Source organism: Hemiscyllium ocellatum, chromosome 1, assembly GCF_020745735.1.
Source record: "Hemiscyllium ocellatum isolate sHemOce1 chromosome 1, sHemOce1.pat.X.cur, whole genome shotgun sequence".
Classification (NCBI taxonomy): domain Eukaryota; kingdom Metazoa; phylum Chordata; class Chondrichthyes; order Orectolobiformes; family Hemiscylliidae; genus Hemiscyllium; species Hemiscyllium ocellatum.
The window spans coordinates 45,780,592-45,797,185 of NC_083401.1; the positions used below are offsets into that span (position 1 = coordinate 45,780,592).

The 16,594-nt window shown below is 37.7% G+C and overlaps 1 protein-coding gene across 7 annotated transcripts in view; it reads right to left on the minus strand.

The window, feature by feature from the left end:
* Positions 1–16,255, minus strand: part of tcf4 (transcription factor 4) — a 606,468-nt gene extending 590,213 nt beyond the window's left edge. For 3 of the 7 annotated variants that reach the window (XM_060851081.1, XM_060851333.1, XM_060851010.1), the window contains exons 1-2: positions 13,915–14,016; positions 13,088–13,160 (exon numbers count right to left, since the gene is read on the minus strand). In XM_060851081.1, the coding sequence (XP_060707064.1) occupies positions 13,088–13,160; positions 13,915–14,016 (175 nt within the window). Of the gene's footprint in view, positions 1–13,087; positions 13,161–13,389; positions 13,683–13,914; positions 14,017–15,679; positions 15,768–16,182 lie in introns of those variants that run through there. The other 4 variants (XM_060851162.1, XM_060851233.1, XM_060851285.1 and 1 more) reach the window with 4 other exon arrangements.
* Between the last annotated feature and the right edge of the window lie 339 nt (positions 16,256–16,594).

Below are 16,594 nucleotides of genomic sequence, written 5' to 3' on the forward strand. Positions count from 1 at the left end.
ATTTCTTTATATGATGTTACAGTATTGGAACAGTTGCTGTTTAATAGTTAAGTAATCTATTATGCCATTAAGGTTCCAATAGAGCTATTACAATTTTTCTTTCTTTTGTTTGCATTTTAACTATAGTGCAAAAACAAAGTGTTTTGCTTCAAGTTTGGTACTTTGACCAATCGAATTGCATCCGGCTTACAAACACCTTACACTTGCCTTTAAAAGTAAATAAAATATTGGGGCCTCAGCTATCTTCTTAAAGTATATTGAAGGTGTGTAAACTGGTTCATAACACTAAAATAGTAGTGAATGGCTGAAGAATATTACAACAATTTAATGCACTTATTTGTTTTATAAAGGAATAAAAGCAGACATTGCTATAACAAAGAGAATATTTTTATGCCTGTCATGAAAATATTAAAGACATGCATCTTCTTGAAACTGGCAGTGAGTCGATGCTACCTACCAAGCCTTTCAAGTAATTTGATAATCAGTATTTGTCAATATAATCATTTTTATTGATATCTTGAACATGGAACTTCTATTTAGTGCTTCAACAGAAGCAAGTAACTATGAATGATCTTCACTTTAAAAGAAGAAAATCCAAAATAAAATAAAAATCTTCTAGGATGTAAATATATCTATAATGAAACAAGATTATTCAATTAAAGTAATATGACTCACCACTGAAAAGTTTATTTGTTTAAGAGCAGTCTAGACACTAATCTAAAATAGCCAAAGTAATGACTGATACAAGTCTATGACTGAATCACTTCAACCAGAACAGAACCAAGAGGGATTTTATCCAACAAAACCAAAGTATTTTATTTAGTATTTAACTCACTGCCACATCGTTTCCAGGTATGCACACCTCAAAGAAGTTCTGCTCCTCTCTCAGACAGGATTTCCACTCCAATTTTTTTTCCAGTTCATTGTCATTAATTTTCCTGTCACTCCTGGTGTTTGGCAAGGCATTTGACAAAACGTGTTTCCACAGCCATAGCTCATCCTCAGCAACTGCCTCCAGCTCAGACTCACCCCACGTGGATTCCAACTCAATTTCTATCCTTCATGTTTTGAATCCACACAGGATCACAGGTATCTCTGTAATGTTCAACATTCCTCGGACAACTTCATTCTGAGAGCCACATCCAGCGCCATGCATTGGAGTATGCACACTCGTGACCTCTGCTGTTCACAATGTGGTGTCCTCTACATTGGGGAAATGAAGTGTAGACTGGCTGACCACTTTGTAGAACACCTCCATTCTATCTGCCAAAAAAAGACTCTGTTTCCAGTTGCCTGCCACTTGTTCCCTGCAGTGCTCGAGCAAAGCTCAGCTTAAAACTGGAAGAACAGCAGATCATTTTCCACTTGGGAACTTGACAATCATATGGACTCAATATAGAGTTCAACAATTTTAGGGTTTGAGCACCTTTTCCATGTCCTTACCCCTACTCTTACACACAGGCAGCTACCACACACTACCCATTGTCAGCTATTAACAGACCTCATTAGAAGCTATTCGTTCTCCCAGGATGACCTTTATCCACTCCTTTGTCTACCCAACTGTTGTTCTCTCTCTCTTTGGGCTCTTCCTCTCTCCTCCCCTCAACCCACCTCTAATATAAATACCAAATACCAACTTTTACCTGGCTACTGTACAGTAGGTGCACAACTGAAAAGCACAGTAAGAGTTTATTTTTTTAAAAAAAACTTTATTTTGAAATACACCTGTTCAATCATTGTGAAAATCAGTATAAAGCAGGATTTAAAAATAGGACCTTTCCTATTTTATTGAATCGCTAAGTAATTGAATCAATGGTTTGCTTTGGGCTACTTAAAAACCATAAACACAGCAGAAGATATAGAAGGCAGAGTTTCCCAAACTCCAGGTTAATGTTAGAACCTGAAGCTGAAACTCTTAAGTTTATTTTTTACCCAGGAACACTGCCTAATAAAAACTTCACTTGCAGTTTCTATTCCCAGTTTCCCTATTCAAATTTCCAAGAGCACTGCACAGCAATTATGTACACTATAAACAATTATTTTATCATGTTAGATTAACCGAAAACACCCTTGTGAAAGTTAACTAAACCTCTTCTCACCAATTCAAGGTCAAGGAGACTCCTTCACCTTGCTAATCCTTCCCAGAACATGCATTTTCTTGCAACCACCTCAATGAAGAGGAATTTATGGGCCAAAACCAGCTATGAATGTATTTTAATGGAGAGATTGGAGTTGATTGGGCCTGGATTCATTGGAATTTGGAAGTATGACAGGTGACCTTATTAAAAGATACAAGACACTGGGATGAAAGGGAATGAAGAAGGAATGATAAAATGTGCTTCATTTCCCCAAAACATCAATTTTCCTGTTCCTCGGATGCTGCCTGACCTGCTGTGCTTTTCCAGCATCACATTTTTCGACTCTGATCTCTAGCATCAGCACTCCTCACTTTCTCCATGCAAGACTCTGAGAGGACTTGTCAAGGTAGTCACGAAGGTTGTACTGAAAACAAAAAAAAATGCTAGAGATCACAGCGGGTAAGGCAGCATCCACAGAGAGAAAGCGAGCTAATGTTTAGAGTCTAGATGACTCGTGTTACCACCGGCATAAACTCTTTTCCCTGACCAATATTATGTTTTTGTGGCGAGTACAAGCTACAAAAATGCATTGCAGTCACTCATCATAGCTACGATAGTGCTTTCAAAACCTGTAGCCTCCACCACCGAGAAGAATAAAGTTTCCCTTGAGAGGGGGGCTAGGATCAGAGAGTTTAATTTAAGACTAAGGGGTTACACATTTAAGACAGCAATGAGCAGGATTTCTTCTCTCAAAACAGTGAACCTGTGAAATTCTTTACTGAAGAGGGCTGACGATGCTGGGTTGTTATGTATATTCATGGCTGAGATAGACAGATTTTTAATCAGGAAGAGAATCAAGTGTTTAATGAAAAAGGCAGGAGAGTGGAGCAGAAGATTACCAGATAGGCCATTCAGTGAGATCACTGGCCTATTTTCACCACTATGTCTTATGGTCTTATAAAAGTTGTCTCAATATTTTTAATTTACTTTCTTCTCCTTTGGTAAGTTCTTTTTTGGTTTGAACTCCCCACAACTGAAATTGAAAACCTAAGCTTCATAAATGAATAAATGAGTCTTTTGCAGAAGATCTAATTAAAAAGCACAAGTAGCTATCGCACAAAAACTTTGGAGAATTTAGGTAGCAACGCTCAAAAATGAATTTTTTTCCCCAATGACTAGACATAGTTAATAGTGCAGGTGCTCCTACAGTACTGAAAATAAGTAGTTCCAAGATTTTGATGCAGTGAAAAAACATTTACATGCACCCAAGTTAGAATGGCACAATTGAGAGGCAATGGTATTCCATGTGTCTGTAGTAGGTGGAAGATAAGGTGTTCTTCCTCCAGTTTACGTGTGTCTTTACTTTGATGGCTCCAGTTTGCATGCGACCTTGTTTTGACAGTGTCTTGTTCCACACTTCTGAAGCCTGTTCTCTCCTAGATGGGAGGCCACAGGTTTTAAGAGTGCTTTCATAGTCATGGTGAGTGACTGCAACTTATCCTGTACCTTATACACACCACAAGAACAAAATACTGACTTTTTTGGGGGGGGGAGGGGGGGGGTGAAGGAAGAAAGAAGAGTGGACGTTTATGCTGGTGGCATAAAGTGTCAGTCATGTGGACTGCTTTCTCTATCATGGTTAACAGCTACTACAGCCACGGATTTAAAAACAAGAAAGCAGGATATGTGACAAAACAATCAACAGAACATGGGGTAATGCAATCCAGACACATGGCAAGGATCTTTGTCCACCAGCATTGCAAATTCAACCACAATTCAGACAAGTCTTGCCCAAAGCAACACAGATCCATAAGATTATCACTTGTAAGTCAATGACATCAAGGCGACAGTTACAAATCAAGTTTAGGCTTAGAATCCTTGACTGAAAGAGAATGTTACAGAGCGGTAAATACTAAAAGATAAAAGAAAGCACTATATCAAACCAAAGTTATTACAGCATAAACAAGGAAATACATTTAAAGGCTAGTTTAGGAACATGTTGACATGATCCTCACAGTATTAAAAAAAGTGACTAGTTTCTGAAATGTACTGTAAATATCTCTTGAATTATTACATTGGCAACTAAAAGACCATAAGGTCTCAATATGAGGAGAAGTCAAATGAACTGAACATCTCCCACCTGAATTTAGAAGGTGAACTTCAAATGCGTAGAGAGTAAATTCAGTTGTTAGGAGTTTGAGCCCCACTTGAGAGACCAGAGAACTCCAGTGCTGGTCTAGGGGAATGCTGCTTGGAAGGACCCACCTTTTGGACAAGACATTAAGCCAAAGCTTCATTTGTTCTGCAAGCTGTAAAAGATCCCTCAGGGACAAAGTAATGCTGGGTAGTTGTGCCCACTGCTCTCACCAATATTATTTCTTCAATGAACATCATAAAATCAGATTATCTCATCATTACACTGGTTAACAGAAAATTGTTATGCATAAAATTTGTTGTTGCATTTCCTACTGTACATAAATAACAACATATGAAACAACAGAATGTGAAAGGAACTAAATAAATTCAGTTTTTTTCTGTTTTTTAAATTTTTACAAAATATAATTATATTAATTCTCTCTATTTTAGGGAGGGAAAAGCAAACAAATGCTTCCAGCAGCAGCTCATTCTTAAAGTCTTTCAGATGATTGAGTTAAGGAGAAATTAATCAACCAAGAAACTATTTTGGAAATTCTACAAAAAGAAACAAACAATGACTGGTGAATAAAAGAAGAAACTAAGCACTCTCAGTCACTATCTCCAAACAACTCTCTGGGTGTTGACACATTAAAGTTCAATGTCTGATTAACATAGATTCCACAAAGGAAAGGTTATTGGACAGATTTAGAAGTCAGACCCAATGAAGTTTTCCATGGAAATATTATCTTGTTTCTACATTATACAATAAAGAATTTGTATTTAATTTGAACCTTTCACATCCTTTAGGACAATTCAAAGCCAATGACTTACTTTTGAAGTGTGGTTGCCAATGTAACAGGGACATAGTGAGAACAGATGATGTGTTTTAGTGGCATTTTTGAGAGATAATTGTTTAGGACACCCATGAGAAATTTCACTGTTGTTTTTTGAATACTATGGGATTTTAGTTTAAGGATCCAAATAAGTAGGCACCCAGAAGCAGGCATCTTTTCAGTACTAGACTGAAGAAGTGTCAACCTGGATTTTTTTTTACACACACAATATACATTACTTTGTCCCCAAGGGATCTTTAACAGCTAACAGAACAAAGTTTTGGCTTAATGTCTTGTCCAAAAGGTCTCAAAACCACAACTTTACAACTCCATTGTCATGAAGCCACAGCTGACATGGAAACAAAAATACCTCACTGTCATAACAAAACTTAAGAAATTCATTCCTTTAACAAAGAAATGTGTATTAACACCATTCTTTGGGATGGAGCAGCAAGTGGGACCATTAAATTTCATATTTAATAGTATCAGCCAATCAAACTCCATAATAGACTTAGAGATATGAGTGGCTGAACTTTTGATTCCAGAGCTACAAAGAGCTTGCCAAACCTGGCAATTAAGTTATTGAAGCCCAATCTTAGTTGAGATTAAATGTGTTATTTTCAGGTTTATCTTGTTTGTGTTTGGTTAGTTTGGAAGGACAAACTTTGGAAGTTGCAATTTTTGGTGCACAAATCTTAGATCCATTTGTTTCTACTATATGCAAATAAATAGGACCATGAATGCAAACTTAACTTGCAGACCCCATAATAACATTTATACACATAAGGCAAGACAAAACAGTGGTAAGGCCCTGCTTCAAGACCTGGTCAAGATCTTGATCATTGCTTAGATAAAAATAGCAAAACAGTATGACTAATAAAAAATGAACGATGCTGGTATATTTTAAGTCACAATTTGAAAACCCTCACTCCAAATATAATGCAAGAGTGGATAGATGCTACATTAATGTAGCATGAAGAACACATATCAGAAGACTCTGAAGTTTGTACTTTACTCTGTACTAAGACACACAATCAATTAAGTGCAGGACTTAAATGAATAAAAACAAAAATCAGTCATTAGGATTCACACTATTTGTGTCTGTCCACTGATGCTGGATGGGGCATATGACAATATCCTATGCTGACAGAATTTCAAACAAAAAACAGACAAGATATGAGAAAATGGCCAGAACCAGCAGAACAAAATTTCCTGCATAAAACACTGGCTTCAGGAGGAGGAAATAAATGGTTGCGAATGAAAGAAAAATAGCTTCAAGGGAATCTCGATAATTAATTAATAAGGTTTGTGTCCAATTTTTATTAACTTTTCACTCGCTTGGACATGCGCAGCTCTAATACTACTGAGGAAGCTTAATACCACTCAGAGCAAAGCAGGCACTTCTTTGACACCCCACCACTCAAGCAGAGTTGTAGCAGTGTGTACCATTTACAACAAGGCACCGCAGTAACTCACCAAGGCTCCTCTGATAGCATCTTTCCAATCCATGACCTCTACAACACAAAGACATGGGTAGCAGATGCATGGAAACAAAACCACCTGCATGTTCCCCATCAAACCATACACCATCCTGACTTGGAATTATAAATTGAGACCACTGGGTCAAAATTGTGAAACTTGTCTCAAACAGCATTGTGGGCCTCTCTGCAACACATGCCCTGTCCAGCAATGCCCACGGCTCTTGAACAATTTTTTTTTATAAAAGTCCTTCAAGTCAAAAAACCAAAACAAACATTCCTTTCATTACCGCTCAGCACTTCTTTTTTCAATATGAATAATTTGACTTGAAATATGTAATGCTCCTAGCAGTGATAAGTATCTCCAAAAGATATTTACACCACATAATATAATAACACTGCTGCTCATGCCGACCACTACATATTTTCCCTTGGATGTTTTTAAAAAGAGTATTTTATTTTCCACTGGAAAAGTGCAGTAGATACAGTAGTTCTTTTTTGCATCCCTCGCGCTTCAAAATAAATATTTTGCATGACTACAACTGTGGGGTGATTGCACATTTGGAGAGCTGGCTTGCATGCAACTTCAACACCTTCCTTTTCTCATTAATCCATGATTATTCCTGAAAGCCCTAAAGTAACAGGAAAAGCAGCCTGTTAGGTGGCTCACATTAGGCCAAACTGTAACTTTCAGAAAATCAAAGGTTAAAAGGAGGTGGAATTTATGAAACAAGAGAAAAAGACTCACATACACCAAGACATAGTGCTACTTCATCTTAACGTTACTATATACAGTTCTTTACAAGCTGAAAAGATCAAAGAAAACATCAAAGGATTTTTTTTAAACCTTAAAAGCAAGTCAAGTCCAATCCAAATGGTTTACACATCCTAACTTGAAGATAAAAGTTGCCAGCAAATGTGCAAAAAGCCAGTGCTAGAATAAGAGGAATTCCTTTTAAAAAAAAAGACATCAGATTCAAGCAACACAACTAACAGATGAAAAACATGCTCAAAAAAAATCAAATGAGCATACATTAGAAAGCAAGATGCACTGAGCTTTCAAGAAAATTATGAAAGATGCTAAAGTCAACTGTGGAAATATCAAACAAAAAACAGAAAATATGCAAATGTTACATAAAACTATTATTGCACTAATACAACTGTCCTCTAGCCCAATGCAGACAACTACAACAGTTCAAGTCTTAATTCTCTGCTGCTTCTGGGTAGTATTTTTCAAATTACATTGAGGTGGCAGCTATTAAAGAATTTCTTTGACCAGCAATTCAAAATTCCCTAACCCGAGATCTCTGTTCATATGCCAAGCCCCTACTAGAAAGGGCAAATAGCATACATGCCATCACTTTGAAAAACAGAACTAGGCATTTTAGCAACATAATTATGCCCAAGGAGCCACCTTTCACATAACAAAAGGCAGCACTTGGTCAAAAGGTAAAGATAATGCAATGCGGTAAAACAAAATTAACCATATTAATATCCCTGCCTTGGTGAAAAGTTCTGTTGCAGATACCGAATAGCCAGTAAGTGGATGTTTTATATTTTGTGTTTTGCTTTTCAGAAACAATAGAATGTAAAAGGAAGAAAATAACAGCTATCCCAATCATTGCAGCACAGAAATCCAATCAATTATGCGCGGTCATGGAAAGAGCCAAACAATTTTGCAAAGGCTGCCTCAACACAATCAGTGTATTGATTCCTTTAAACATTTCTGATCTTATTCAGAACAAGGAAGAGAGCAAATAGTCCATTCCCCTAAAGTGTGAACTTAAGAAAAGGTAGGCTGTTATTTTTCCCCTACAGCCTACCATGCTCATCAGTGTAAACAATGAGTGTATTATCTCAATCTGAACTATAATGAGCAACCATTGTGTTCAAATCGGTCTATCCAAAAATTCATATTACCAGCAAGGCAAAAGTAATAGCTGCAGCTTCTATACATCAGCTGTTCTTCAGATCAGTTTGGTTTTGCATACCTAAGACTAATGTCTTTCCTAACAAACTCACTACTTCAATCCAGCAATAATTCAATGCAGTAAAATAACACATACTACTGACAGACAACTGCCACATTCAAGCCATTAACAACTTCATGACAGATCTTGGTTCTGACTGTATTTAACCAGAATTTACAAATTTTAATAAGCATTCCTTATTTCTACTAAGGTCGGAAATACAAGTCCTGAGCCGCACCTGAACGACATTGCCTTCAGAAACTGAGTTGAAATCAACCAGTTTCCAGTGCTCCCTATACCTTGTCCCTCCAAACCTCGCCACTACAGAACTGTCAATATAGACTATGTTAAGTGTGCTAATTCTGATGTGTCAACATAAAACATTACAACAAAGCCTTCTTACTTGGACAAAAGAGGCTACGGTTCCAATAGAGGGGAAAAAAAACCAGACATGATTAATGGTGTTCCTCATATTAGGGGTTAGCCAAAAAGCTGTCAGGCAACCTTTTTCATCAGCCAAAGGATAGGATGGCACAACTGAAGACATGTTCCAGGATCAAGCAAATCAGTGTGGGTAGGGTTTCCTCTATACATAAAAATATTATCAAAACTGATAAGATTTTGATTCTGGTATTTCTCACAATATTTGAAAATAAAAGTTGTGTATTTACTTCATTAAAAAGTATTTAGTTACATATCACTTGTAACTAATATGTTTGGACATCTAAATTATGAAGCGACACCAGAACTTTTAAAAACTCTACTGCATACAAATGAAAGAGTTTGAAAATCAAGATGACATATGCAAAAATAATTAAGAGATACGTTATTTGCAATGAAATTGAAATGTTGAACCAGCCAGGCCAAATTCTGTTGCAAGAATCTCTTGAAATACAAGAATAAGACTCTTTGGACTATCCAAGCTGAGTTTTACATTATTGCTCATACAAAATGTTACTTGTGGCCTGCCTAACCTACCAACCTGACTTTTACATTTACAGTGCAACAATCAGAGAATGAACGAGAAACCCATCTTGCTCCTAGTAATTACTCAATTTAACACAAATTTTATAGGGGTAGTCAGGTATCAACACTTTGAAGATTTAAAAACAAATTAATTAACAGAATAGAAGATTATCCCCATAAAAAGAAACAAGTTAATTCAGATTAAAAATATCCATACAAGCTTGCAACTAATTTTAGTCACCTTTATAGATGGTCTACAACTGAGTTATTGAAAAACATGAAACCACATTTTTTTTCCACAAAAATCTGTATTCAGTGTTATAGCTTTTCATTATTGTATTACTGGCCAAATCTATACTTTGCAGAGATGATGTGACAAGCAGTGAAGAACATTGTAAAGGGGGTATTTCATTTACAAAATATTATGACACTTCCTGAAAATTGATAAATACAGCTAACAAATAGACTGCAGTTCAGAAAGAAAAATAACTAATACTCTGAAGTGAAATAAATGCTATGCTTCCTACTGAGAGGAGATGTGTTTATGCACAATCAGAAACTGACTATATTGAAACGATAACTAAAAATATTTCCAAACACTTAGAAGTAATACAAAATTTGATTCAAATCCATTGCATTTATTTGTTCTAATTAATACATTATTGGTTTTATTTCCAAATTTTCATTACACAATTAACTACCCAACATTTGCAAATCAAAATCAATGATTTTTTTCACACAAGCATTACGAGCCCAGTTCATATTTTATATTGCACTTGTAGCTTTCAATAAGAATGCAACAAATTCCATTTAGATGCTTTTAAGCCATATTACAAATCTAAAAATATTATTCTACACTGTTTAATAATACACAGGTAACAAATATCTTTACATTTGTTCCTGCCGATTTCATACAATCAAACAAAAATAAAAACAAGATACATCGCCACAAATCATTCAATTAACAGGAATCGTCGGCATCGCCCTTCCAACCGGGAAAGAACAAGTGTAAGGGAATGGCTGCCAAGGAAAAGGCTGAAAATTCACTACAGTTAAAAAGATCTCAATTATTGAGGAATCATACTTATAGAAAAATATCACCAAAATACACCTAAATGCAATTTTATGAAGTTTTTTGTCACTCTCACAGGGGTATTGTGGATTACTATTTCAAAATAATCTTTAATATATTTCAAAGAAGAAAGCCAACAATTTACCACTACAAGAAATTTAATCCATTTTTGTGGAAACAGAATTGTGGCCAGAGTAATAAACAGTCCATTGACTTTAAAAGACGAATTCACATGGTATGAAACTCAGGGCTTACAAATGTCACTCAATAATGTCTTCTCGGAAATGCAAGCTTTTTTTTGAAAGGACAACAACTTTTAGAATATAAGACTGCCTCAATTACATAAGTTGCAAAATTGATACTTTCATGTGTAAATGAATTTAATGTAGAAAAACTAATGTTATTTTTATTTCGCCTGTCCGAGAAAATCATATCTATGAAAGAATATACACCTGTGCTAGCCAGAGAAAACTATCTGCTCTACCCTGGTCTCATTACTTTGCACTAATTTTAGGTTTTCCAACAAAAACTACAATCAGAAGGAAAAAATAAGATTCAAGTCACCACTATCTACACCTGCTAAGCATTGTGGGGTAAATGGAGGGAGGGATAGCAGGGGCAGACACTGGGGTGACTGGGGGAGATGTGGTGTGAGATCAAACAACATGAGTGATATATACCCGAGCACTTCTCAATTACCACACACAAAAAAAACTAAAAGTTAAAGGAAGTTTTAACAATTAACAAAAGGCTAACAAATAATTAAGGTCTCAGATACCCTTTTTAAATTGCTTATGTTAGTTTTAGCACCTTAATAAAGCACAAAAATTGTACCAAGATGCACTGAGTACAAAATTTTCCATGGCAGTCACAATGCACACAACATGATCATACAATGTAAAGCAAATTTATTCTGAAAGAAAAAGAACTCTGAAAAGGCAACTGTCTGAATTCAATATGGAGAATTAATTTATTTCCAAAGATTCTATACTAAATTCAAAACTCCTTTCCTGCCAGAGAAAAAAATATTTGACAGGAAATAATTGCAGCAATTCAGATAAGGCCTTTTTTACTATTTTCACATGAATCTTACAGACTTGCATTATAATTTCATACTTCTTTTTAAAAAAAAGTGATACAACTCATCAATGTGGAAAATTACACTGCGTCCATCTGCTTTTGCACAAACTTTCAGTATTAAAAGCAACCCAACTATAGTTAAATTTTAATTTGACGCACATTTCTAAAATAATTACTGACAACTGTTTGAAATTATGCTCCATCTAAAAGCACATACAATCCCTACAGTGCAAATTAGAGCTGGGGAGTTGGGGGGGGTGAAAAAGGGTCAAAAACCTTTGCATTTCCTGAACAAAATCAGTCACTACAGTACATATAAAATATTAATGCATCTCAAATGCCTGCATGATTCAGTCTTTAAGGCAGCTTTCAAAATTTCATCATATTAGAGTGCCGTGTTTTTGAGAAGTTTCTCCTTTATGTATGAAAAAACTGTACCTATATCAGCTACAAAGGTTCACCCCATCTCAAAAACTTTAAGATTGCTTTGTTAAAGCAATTTGTCTGGAACAATTCCTCAAGGGGAAGCAAATGCTTTACGAAACACAATGTATCACATAAACATGTACACATTTTTCAATCAAAGAAATGAATGTATCCAACAGCTATGCGTGTGTTTAAAATAACTTGTGGTTAAAGATAGTGCACTTATGTACTAAACATCCATACTTTCAAAACAAAAAGTACACCCTTAGATAAAATTCTATAGTATAGTCAATATTCATGACCTTGAATCAAATAAAGGAAGAATTCCTCATGACCTATACAACTCTGTGTACCCTTCATTGCTGCCACAAATTTCTAAACAGCAGGTGTTCTTAGAATTTATACAAGACTTGACTGAAAAGTAAGGACCCTTTATCATTACAAAACAAAATCTTGGTATCAGAGTTTTAATGGTCCAAAGTTGTTTTGAACCAATCGATCTAGCTCTGTAACAAATGACTTGAATCAATGGACTTGCACATCAAGTGACTTCAAAGCATTCACACACAAGTACCTGTAACAGACAGGTAGCCTTTCTATTCACTCCCAACTCCATATTTTTCCCCCAACTAAATCAGGCACATGAGCGTTCAATGCTAACGAATAAGGCTACAGTAATTTAAAGCAAAAGTACTGTTTATGGGGGAGGAAATGTCTAAACAAATAACTTCAATAGTATCTCAGTAGTATTTTTGTTGTTTAAAATTACCCCGTCGCTACACAATTATTGCTTCCGGTCTATCTGCCAAATGAGACAAGTTCGACTCATGTTAATGTTGCAACGAAACAACCTCAGTGCTCATGGAAGATATTCCGTTTACAACCGAGCTTCTTCAACTGCTTTTACAACATAGGTCTAGAAAGCCAAGCTAAACGTGCTCGACTCGAATCGGTCCGGCTTCCTGGGAAAGAAAGTTCAAAACCCACGGAATAAATACAACAGAACTGCTTTAGACACGAATCAACACCAAAGTAGTGATTTACATACTTGAGCCCCCGAAATGGCCACTTCCCAGGGAGGTTGGTCCATTCTTCCCACTACTCACCGGCGGTGAAAACATCTACCAAAAAAAAACAGGGAAAAAAATGTTGTTAAAAAAAGTCACTGCTTGCTCAACAAATTACCTCCGATTCTTATCCCAGACTTTCAAAAGACAGCATCTCCTTTTCTTACGCAACACAGTAGTGGCAACTCGTTTCCACTACTAGCCTTATTCAAAAAAAAACCAAAATAAATTAAACAAAAGTCGATAAGAGAAGTTTCGCAGCACTTCTTCGCACAGATCTTACCATAAACACGCCTGCGCCCCTTTTTTTTCACGAGTATTGGATTTGATTACCGATTAACTCTTCCAGCCACTTATCTGCGAGCACAAACGTTAAGGAGCGAGAAAAGCAGCGAAAAAAAGAAAAGGGTTGAAATCGCCACCGGCTATATTTCCGCCTAGCACTACTCTCCTGACCAAACTTCCGAAACCCATTTCTCAAAGAGGATATTCCTCCAGCAACCTCAGAAAGTGCTCTATTTAAACGCGATCCTCGAAAACAATTGTTAGCACATCAAGAGATTAGAACTGAGTGGAGTGTTATGTGACTTGTTTATTTTTTTTGGGGGGGGGGGTTTGAAGGCTTCTTTTTTTTCCCTTATTGTGGATGGATTGCTAAAATACACAGAGCATTATGAAAGGCCAACAGAAAAGTCTTTAACTGGCAACGCTCCTGTCGACTAGCCCTGGCTGGACTTGAGATTTTTTTTTGCCGTGCACATTCACTCACTCGCCTTTCTCAGCACCTGCCATGAATGGATTCTCTTACCGCACTGAAATCCAGTAAATCGCTCAGCTCTTTGTCCGTCCCTAAGGCAGCCATTCGCTGTTGGTGATGCATTTTGACAAAATTACACAAGCCTAGAAACATGGAAAATCAGAAACGAATTCCCAAGTTTAATGTTTTATTTCTTTCGCACTCGATTTTAAACAATTCACCAGACTTCGAGTTGCAAAAACACACGAATGCACAAACGAACAACACGAAATCACTGTACTAGCGGCATCATTATGCAACAGGAGGTACTTAAAATGAATGAATCCGACATCGATTTCCCCCTCAAACTCCTAGGCTCCACATCTCTCGATACAAAAAGCAATTTGCTTCAAAACAAACACTCATCAGGATGACCATACATCTTTCTGATCATAAGAAACAAAACATCAGTGCTACATGTGCAAAAAAAATCCCTACTCAACCAAAAAAAAGGGCCTGATAAAATTTTCCCTAGTGGATAATTTGGACCTCTATTCAAGCGGGTACAATATCCAACTTTTAATGCAAAAGAAACTTCGCAGATTTAACCTTTCTGCCCACAAACAAGACCATTGAACCTGGACTAGCTCTCACCTAACCCAACAGCATCAGAAACTTTCATTGAAACAAGGTATGCTTTGGCATCTGCGCTGCAAAATAAAAATCTCGATTTCTTTTGTTTTGATTATCCAGATAAATGCATTTGATCAAAGTGTGTCAAATGACAAACTTTTGGGGGGGGGGGGCTGGGGAGAAGAGAGAGAAAGAGAGAGAGACATGGAAAAAGCAATACAGTTTGCTCTTACTAGCCAGCGTTTGTTTGTTTGGCTGGCTTATGTATATTTAAGATTTTTTTGTTAGAAAGGGGCAGATAATGAACGAGGCTTTTTTTCTCTCCATCTGAAAAGTTTCTGTAGAATGTCTACAGTGTCATTTTTGACGGGGGCGGAGTGGGGGGGAAAGAGAAAGAGAAAAAAAAAATCAGAGTCCACAGGGAGAGATTGCTGTTCTCACTTTCAGCATCGTGACATTTTAACCAAAAAAGAAGCCACAATGTATCCAATCTAGATCCGGGACACTGCTGACCTTTTGTAACCCTCCGTTACGCGGCGCTGTCTGTCTCGGAAACTGCCTGAGGGTCCTCACAACTTTCTCCTCTTCACCCCCATTGCCCCCTCCTCCACTTCAAGCTCCTCGTTCAGGACACTTCCTTCCAGCCAACAACTTGCCCCTCCATATGCAACCTTCGCCCTTCCTCCTCAAACACTCCCTTTCCCTGTCCTCGGCTGGCGGCGGCGGCCGCCTCCTGACTTTTTGATACAACAGCAGGAACCTGAAGCTCCCCAGCCCCTCTCCCGTCTCAAGACAACTTTGCAACTGTGTAGTTGGCAATTCCCAATAAAGTCAAAATGGAAGCAAAATGTATTGACGGTGTTACACTCAGTTCAAACAAGCAGAGAAACAAATGAGATGAGATTTTTTTTGTTTTTTTGTTTAGAAAGGGGAATGGGGTGTGATTGCATGTGCGAGAAAGGATGGGGAGGGAGGGAGAGAGAGAGAAAAATAAACTTTCTGGGCTTTGCAGATGACGAGATGGAGGGGAAAAGCCAAAGTCGATTTTGTTCCGAGAGGCGAGCAGCCAAACAACCTGCGCGCAAAGGCTAGAAATTTACGAGCAAGAGGAACCACAGCCTGAGTTAGATGGGATTCAAAAGAGATGCATTCAAAATACAAACGAGCAAATGTTTGAAATGCAAACTTGCAATTGAAATCTTACTTTTCACCCCTCGTATCGTTTGAAATGCAATGCTCTCTCTGGTTGCTATTATGTCCAATTGTTCCTCCCCCTGCATGCACACATACACACACACAGAAAGTTACATTGCGATACGAACGCGGGACACTATGTAAAAGCTACAAAATAACATTGAGCAGGAACACAATGTTTCCAGTCTCGGATCAGAAGCTACAAAGTTGCTAATCAGACAAACGAAAGCGAAACATTGTTTCCCGGGGGCACGAGGAGGCGGTTTCCCCACACGAGCAGCCACCACTACCCTCTCCTCCCTATTGCACTGCAGCCGCCAAGCAACGCTGATTGCATTGATCATTCGTTTCTGTTCAAGAGAAATAAGAGATTTAAACAACTCACACACACACTCTCTCTCCCTTTTTTTGCTACCTCTGCCCTTTTTCTTTATTTCCCGCTTTCCCTACTTTTTATTCACTTTCTTCTATTCAAAGAATTTGCATCTTTTTTTTATTCTCACTCTTTCTTACCCGATTAGACTCTCGTCTCATTATTATATTTTTCCCCCCTTGGTGAAGTGGGTTTCTCAGGCGCAGCGCTACGTCTCCCCAATCCCCGCCCCCTCCGACCACCCATTGGCCCAGGTGCGTTGTGACGCCATACTCCAAAAGAGAACAGTGCTCCGTTCCGTGCTCGCGTATTGGAGGACACCATTCTGTCAATCACTGGTTCGGCGCCCTGGCGGCACGTGCTTTCACACACGGAGTCCCTGAGAGCGTGAAGGACAGGGCTGCTACATGGGAACAGGACAATGCCAGTTGCATTGGCCCTGAGCACTGAGGAGGAGGAGGAGGAACAACACTCGGAGGCTCATTAGGACTGTGTTTGATCTGAAGAATGGTCACTGGAGTCGAAACATTACCTGTTTCTCTCACCACAGAT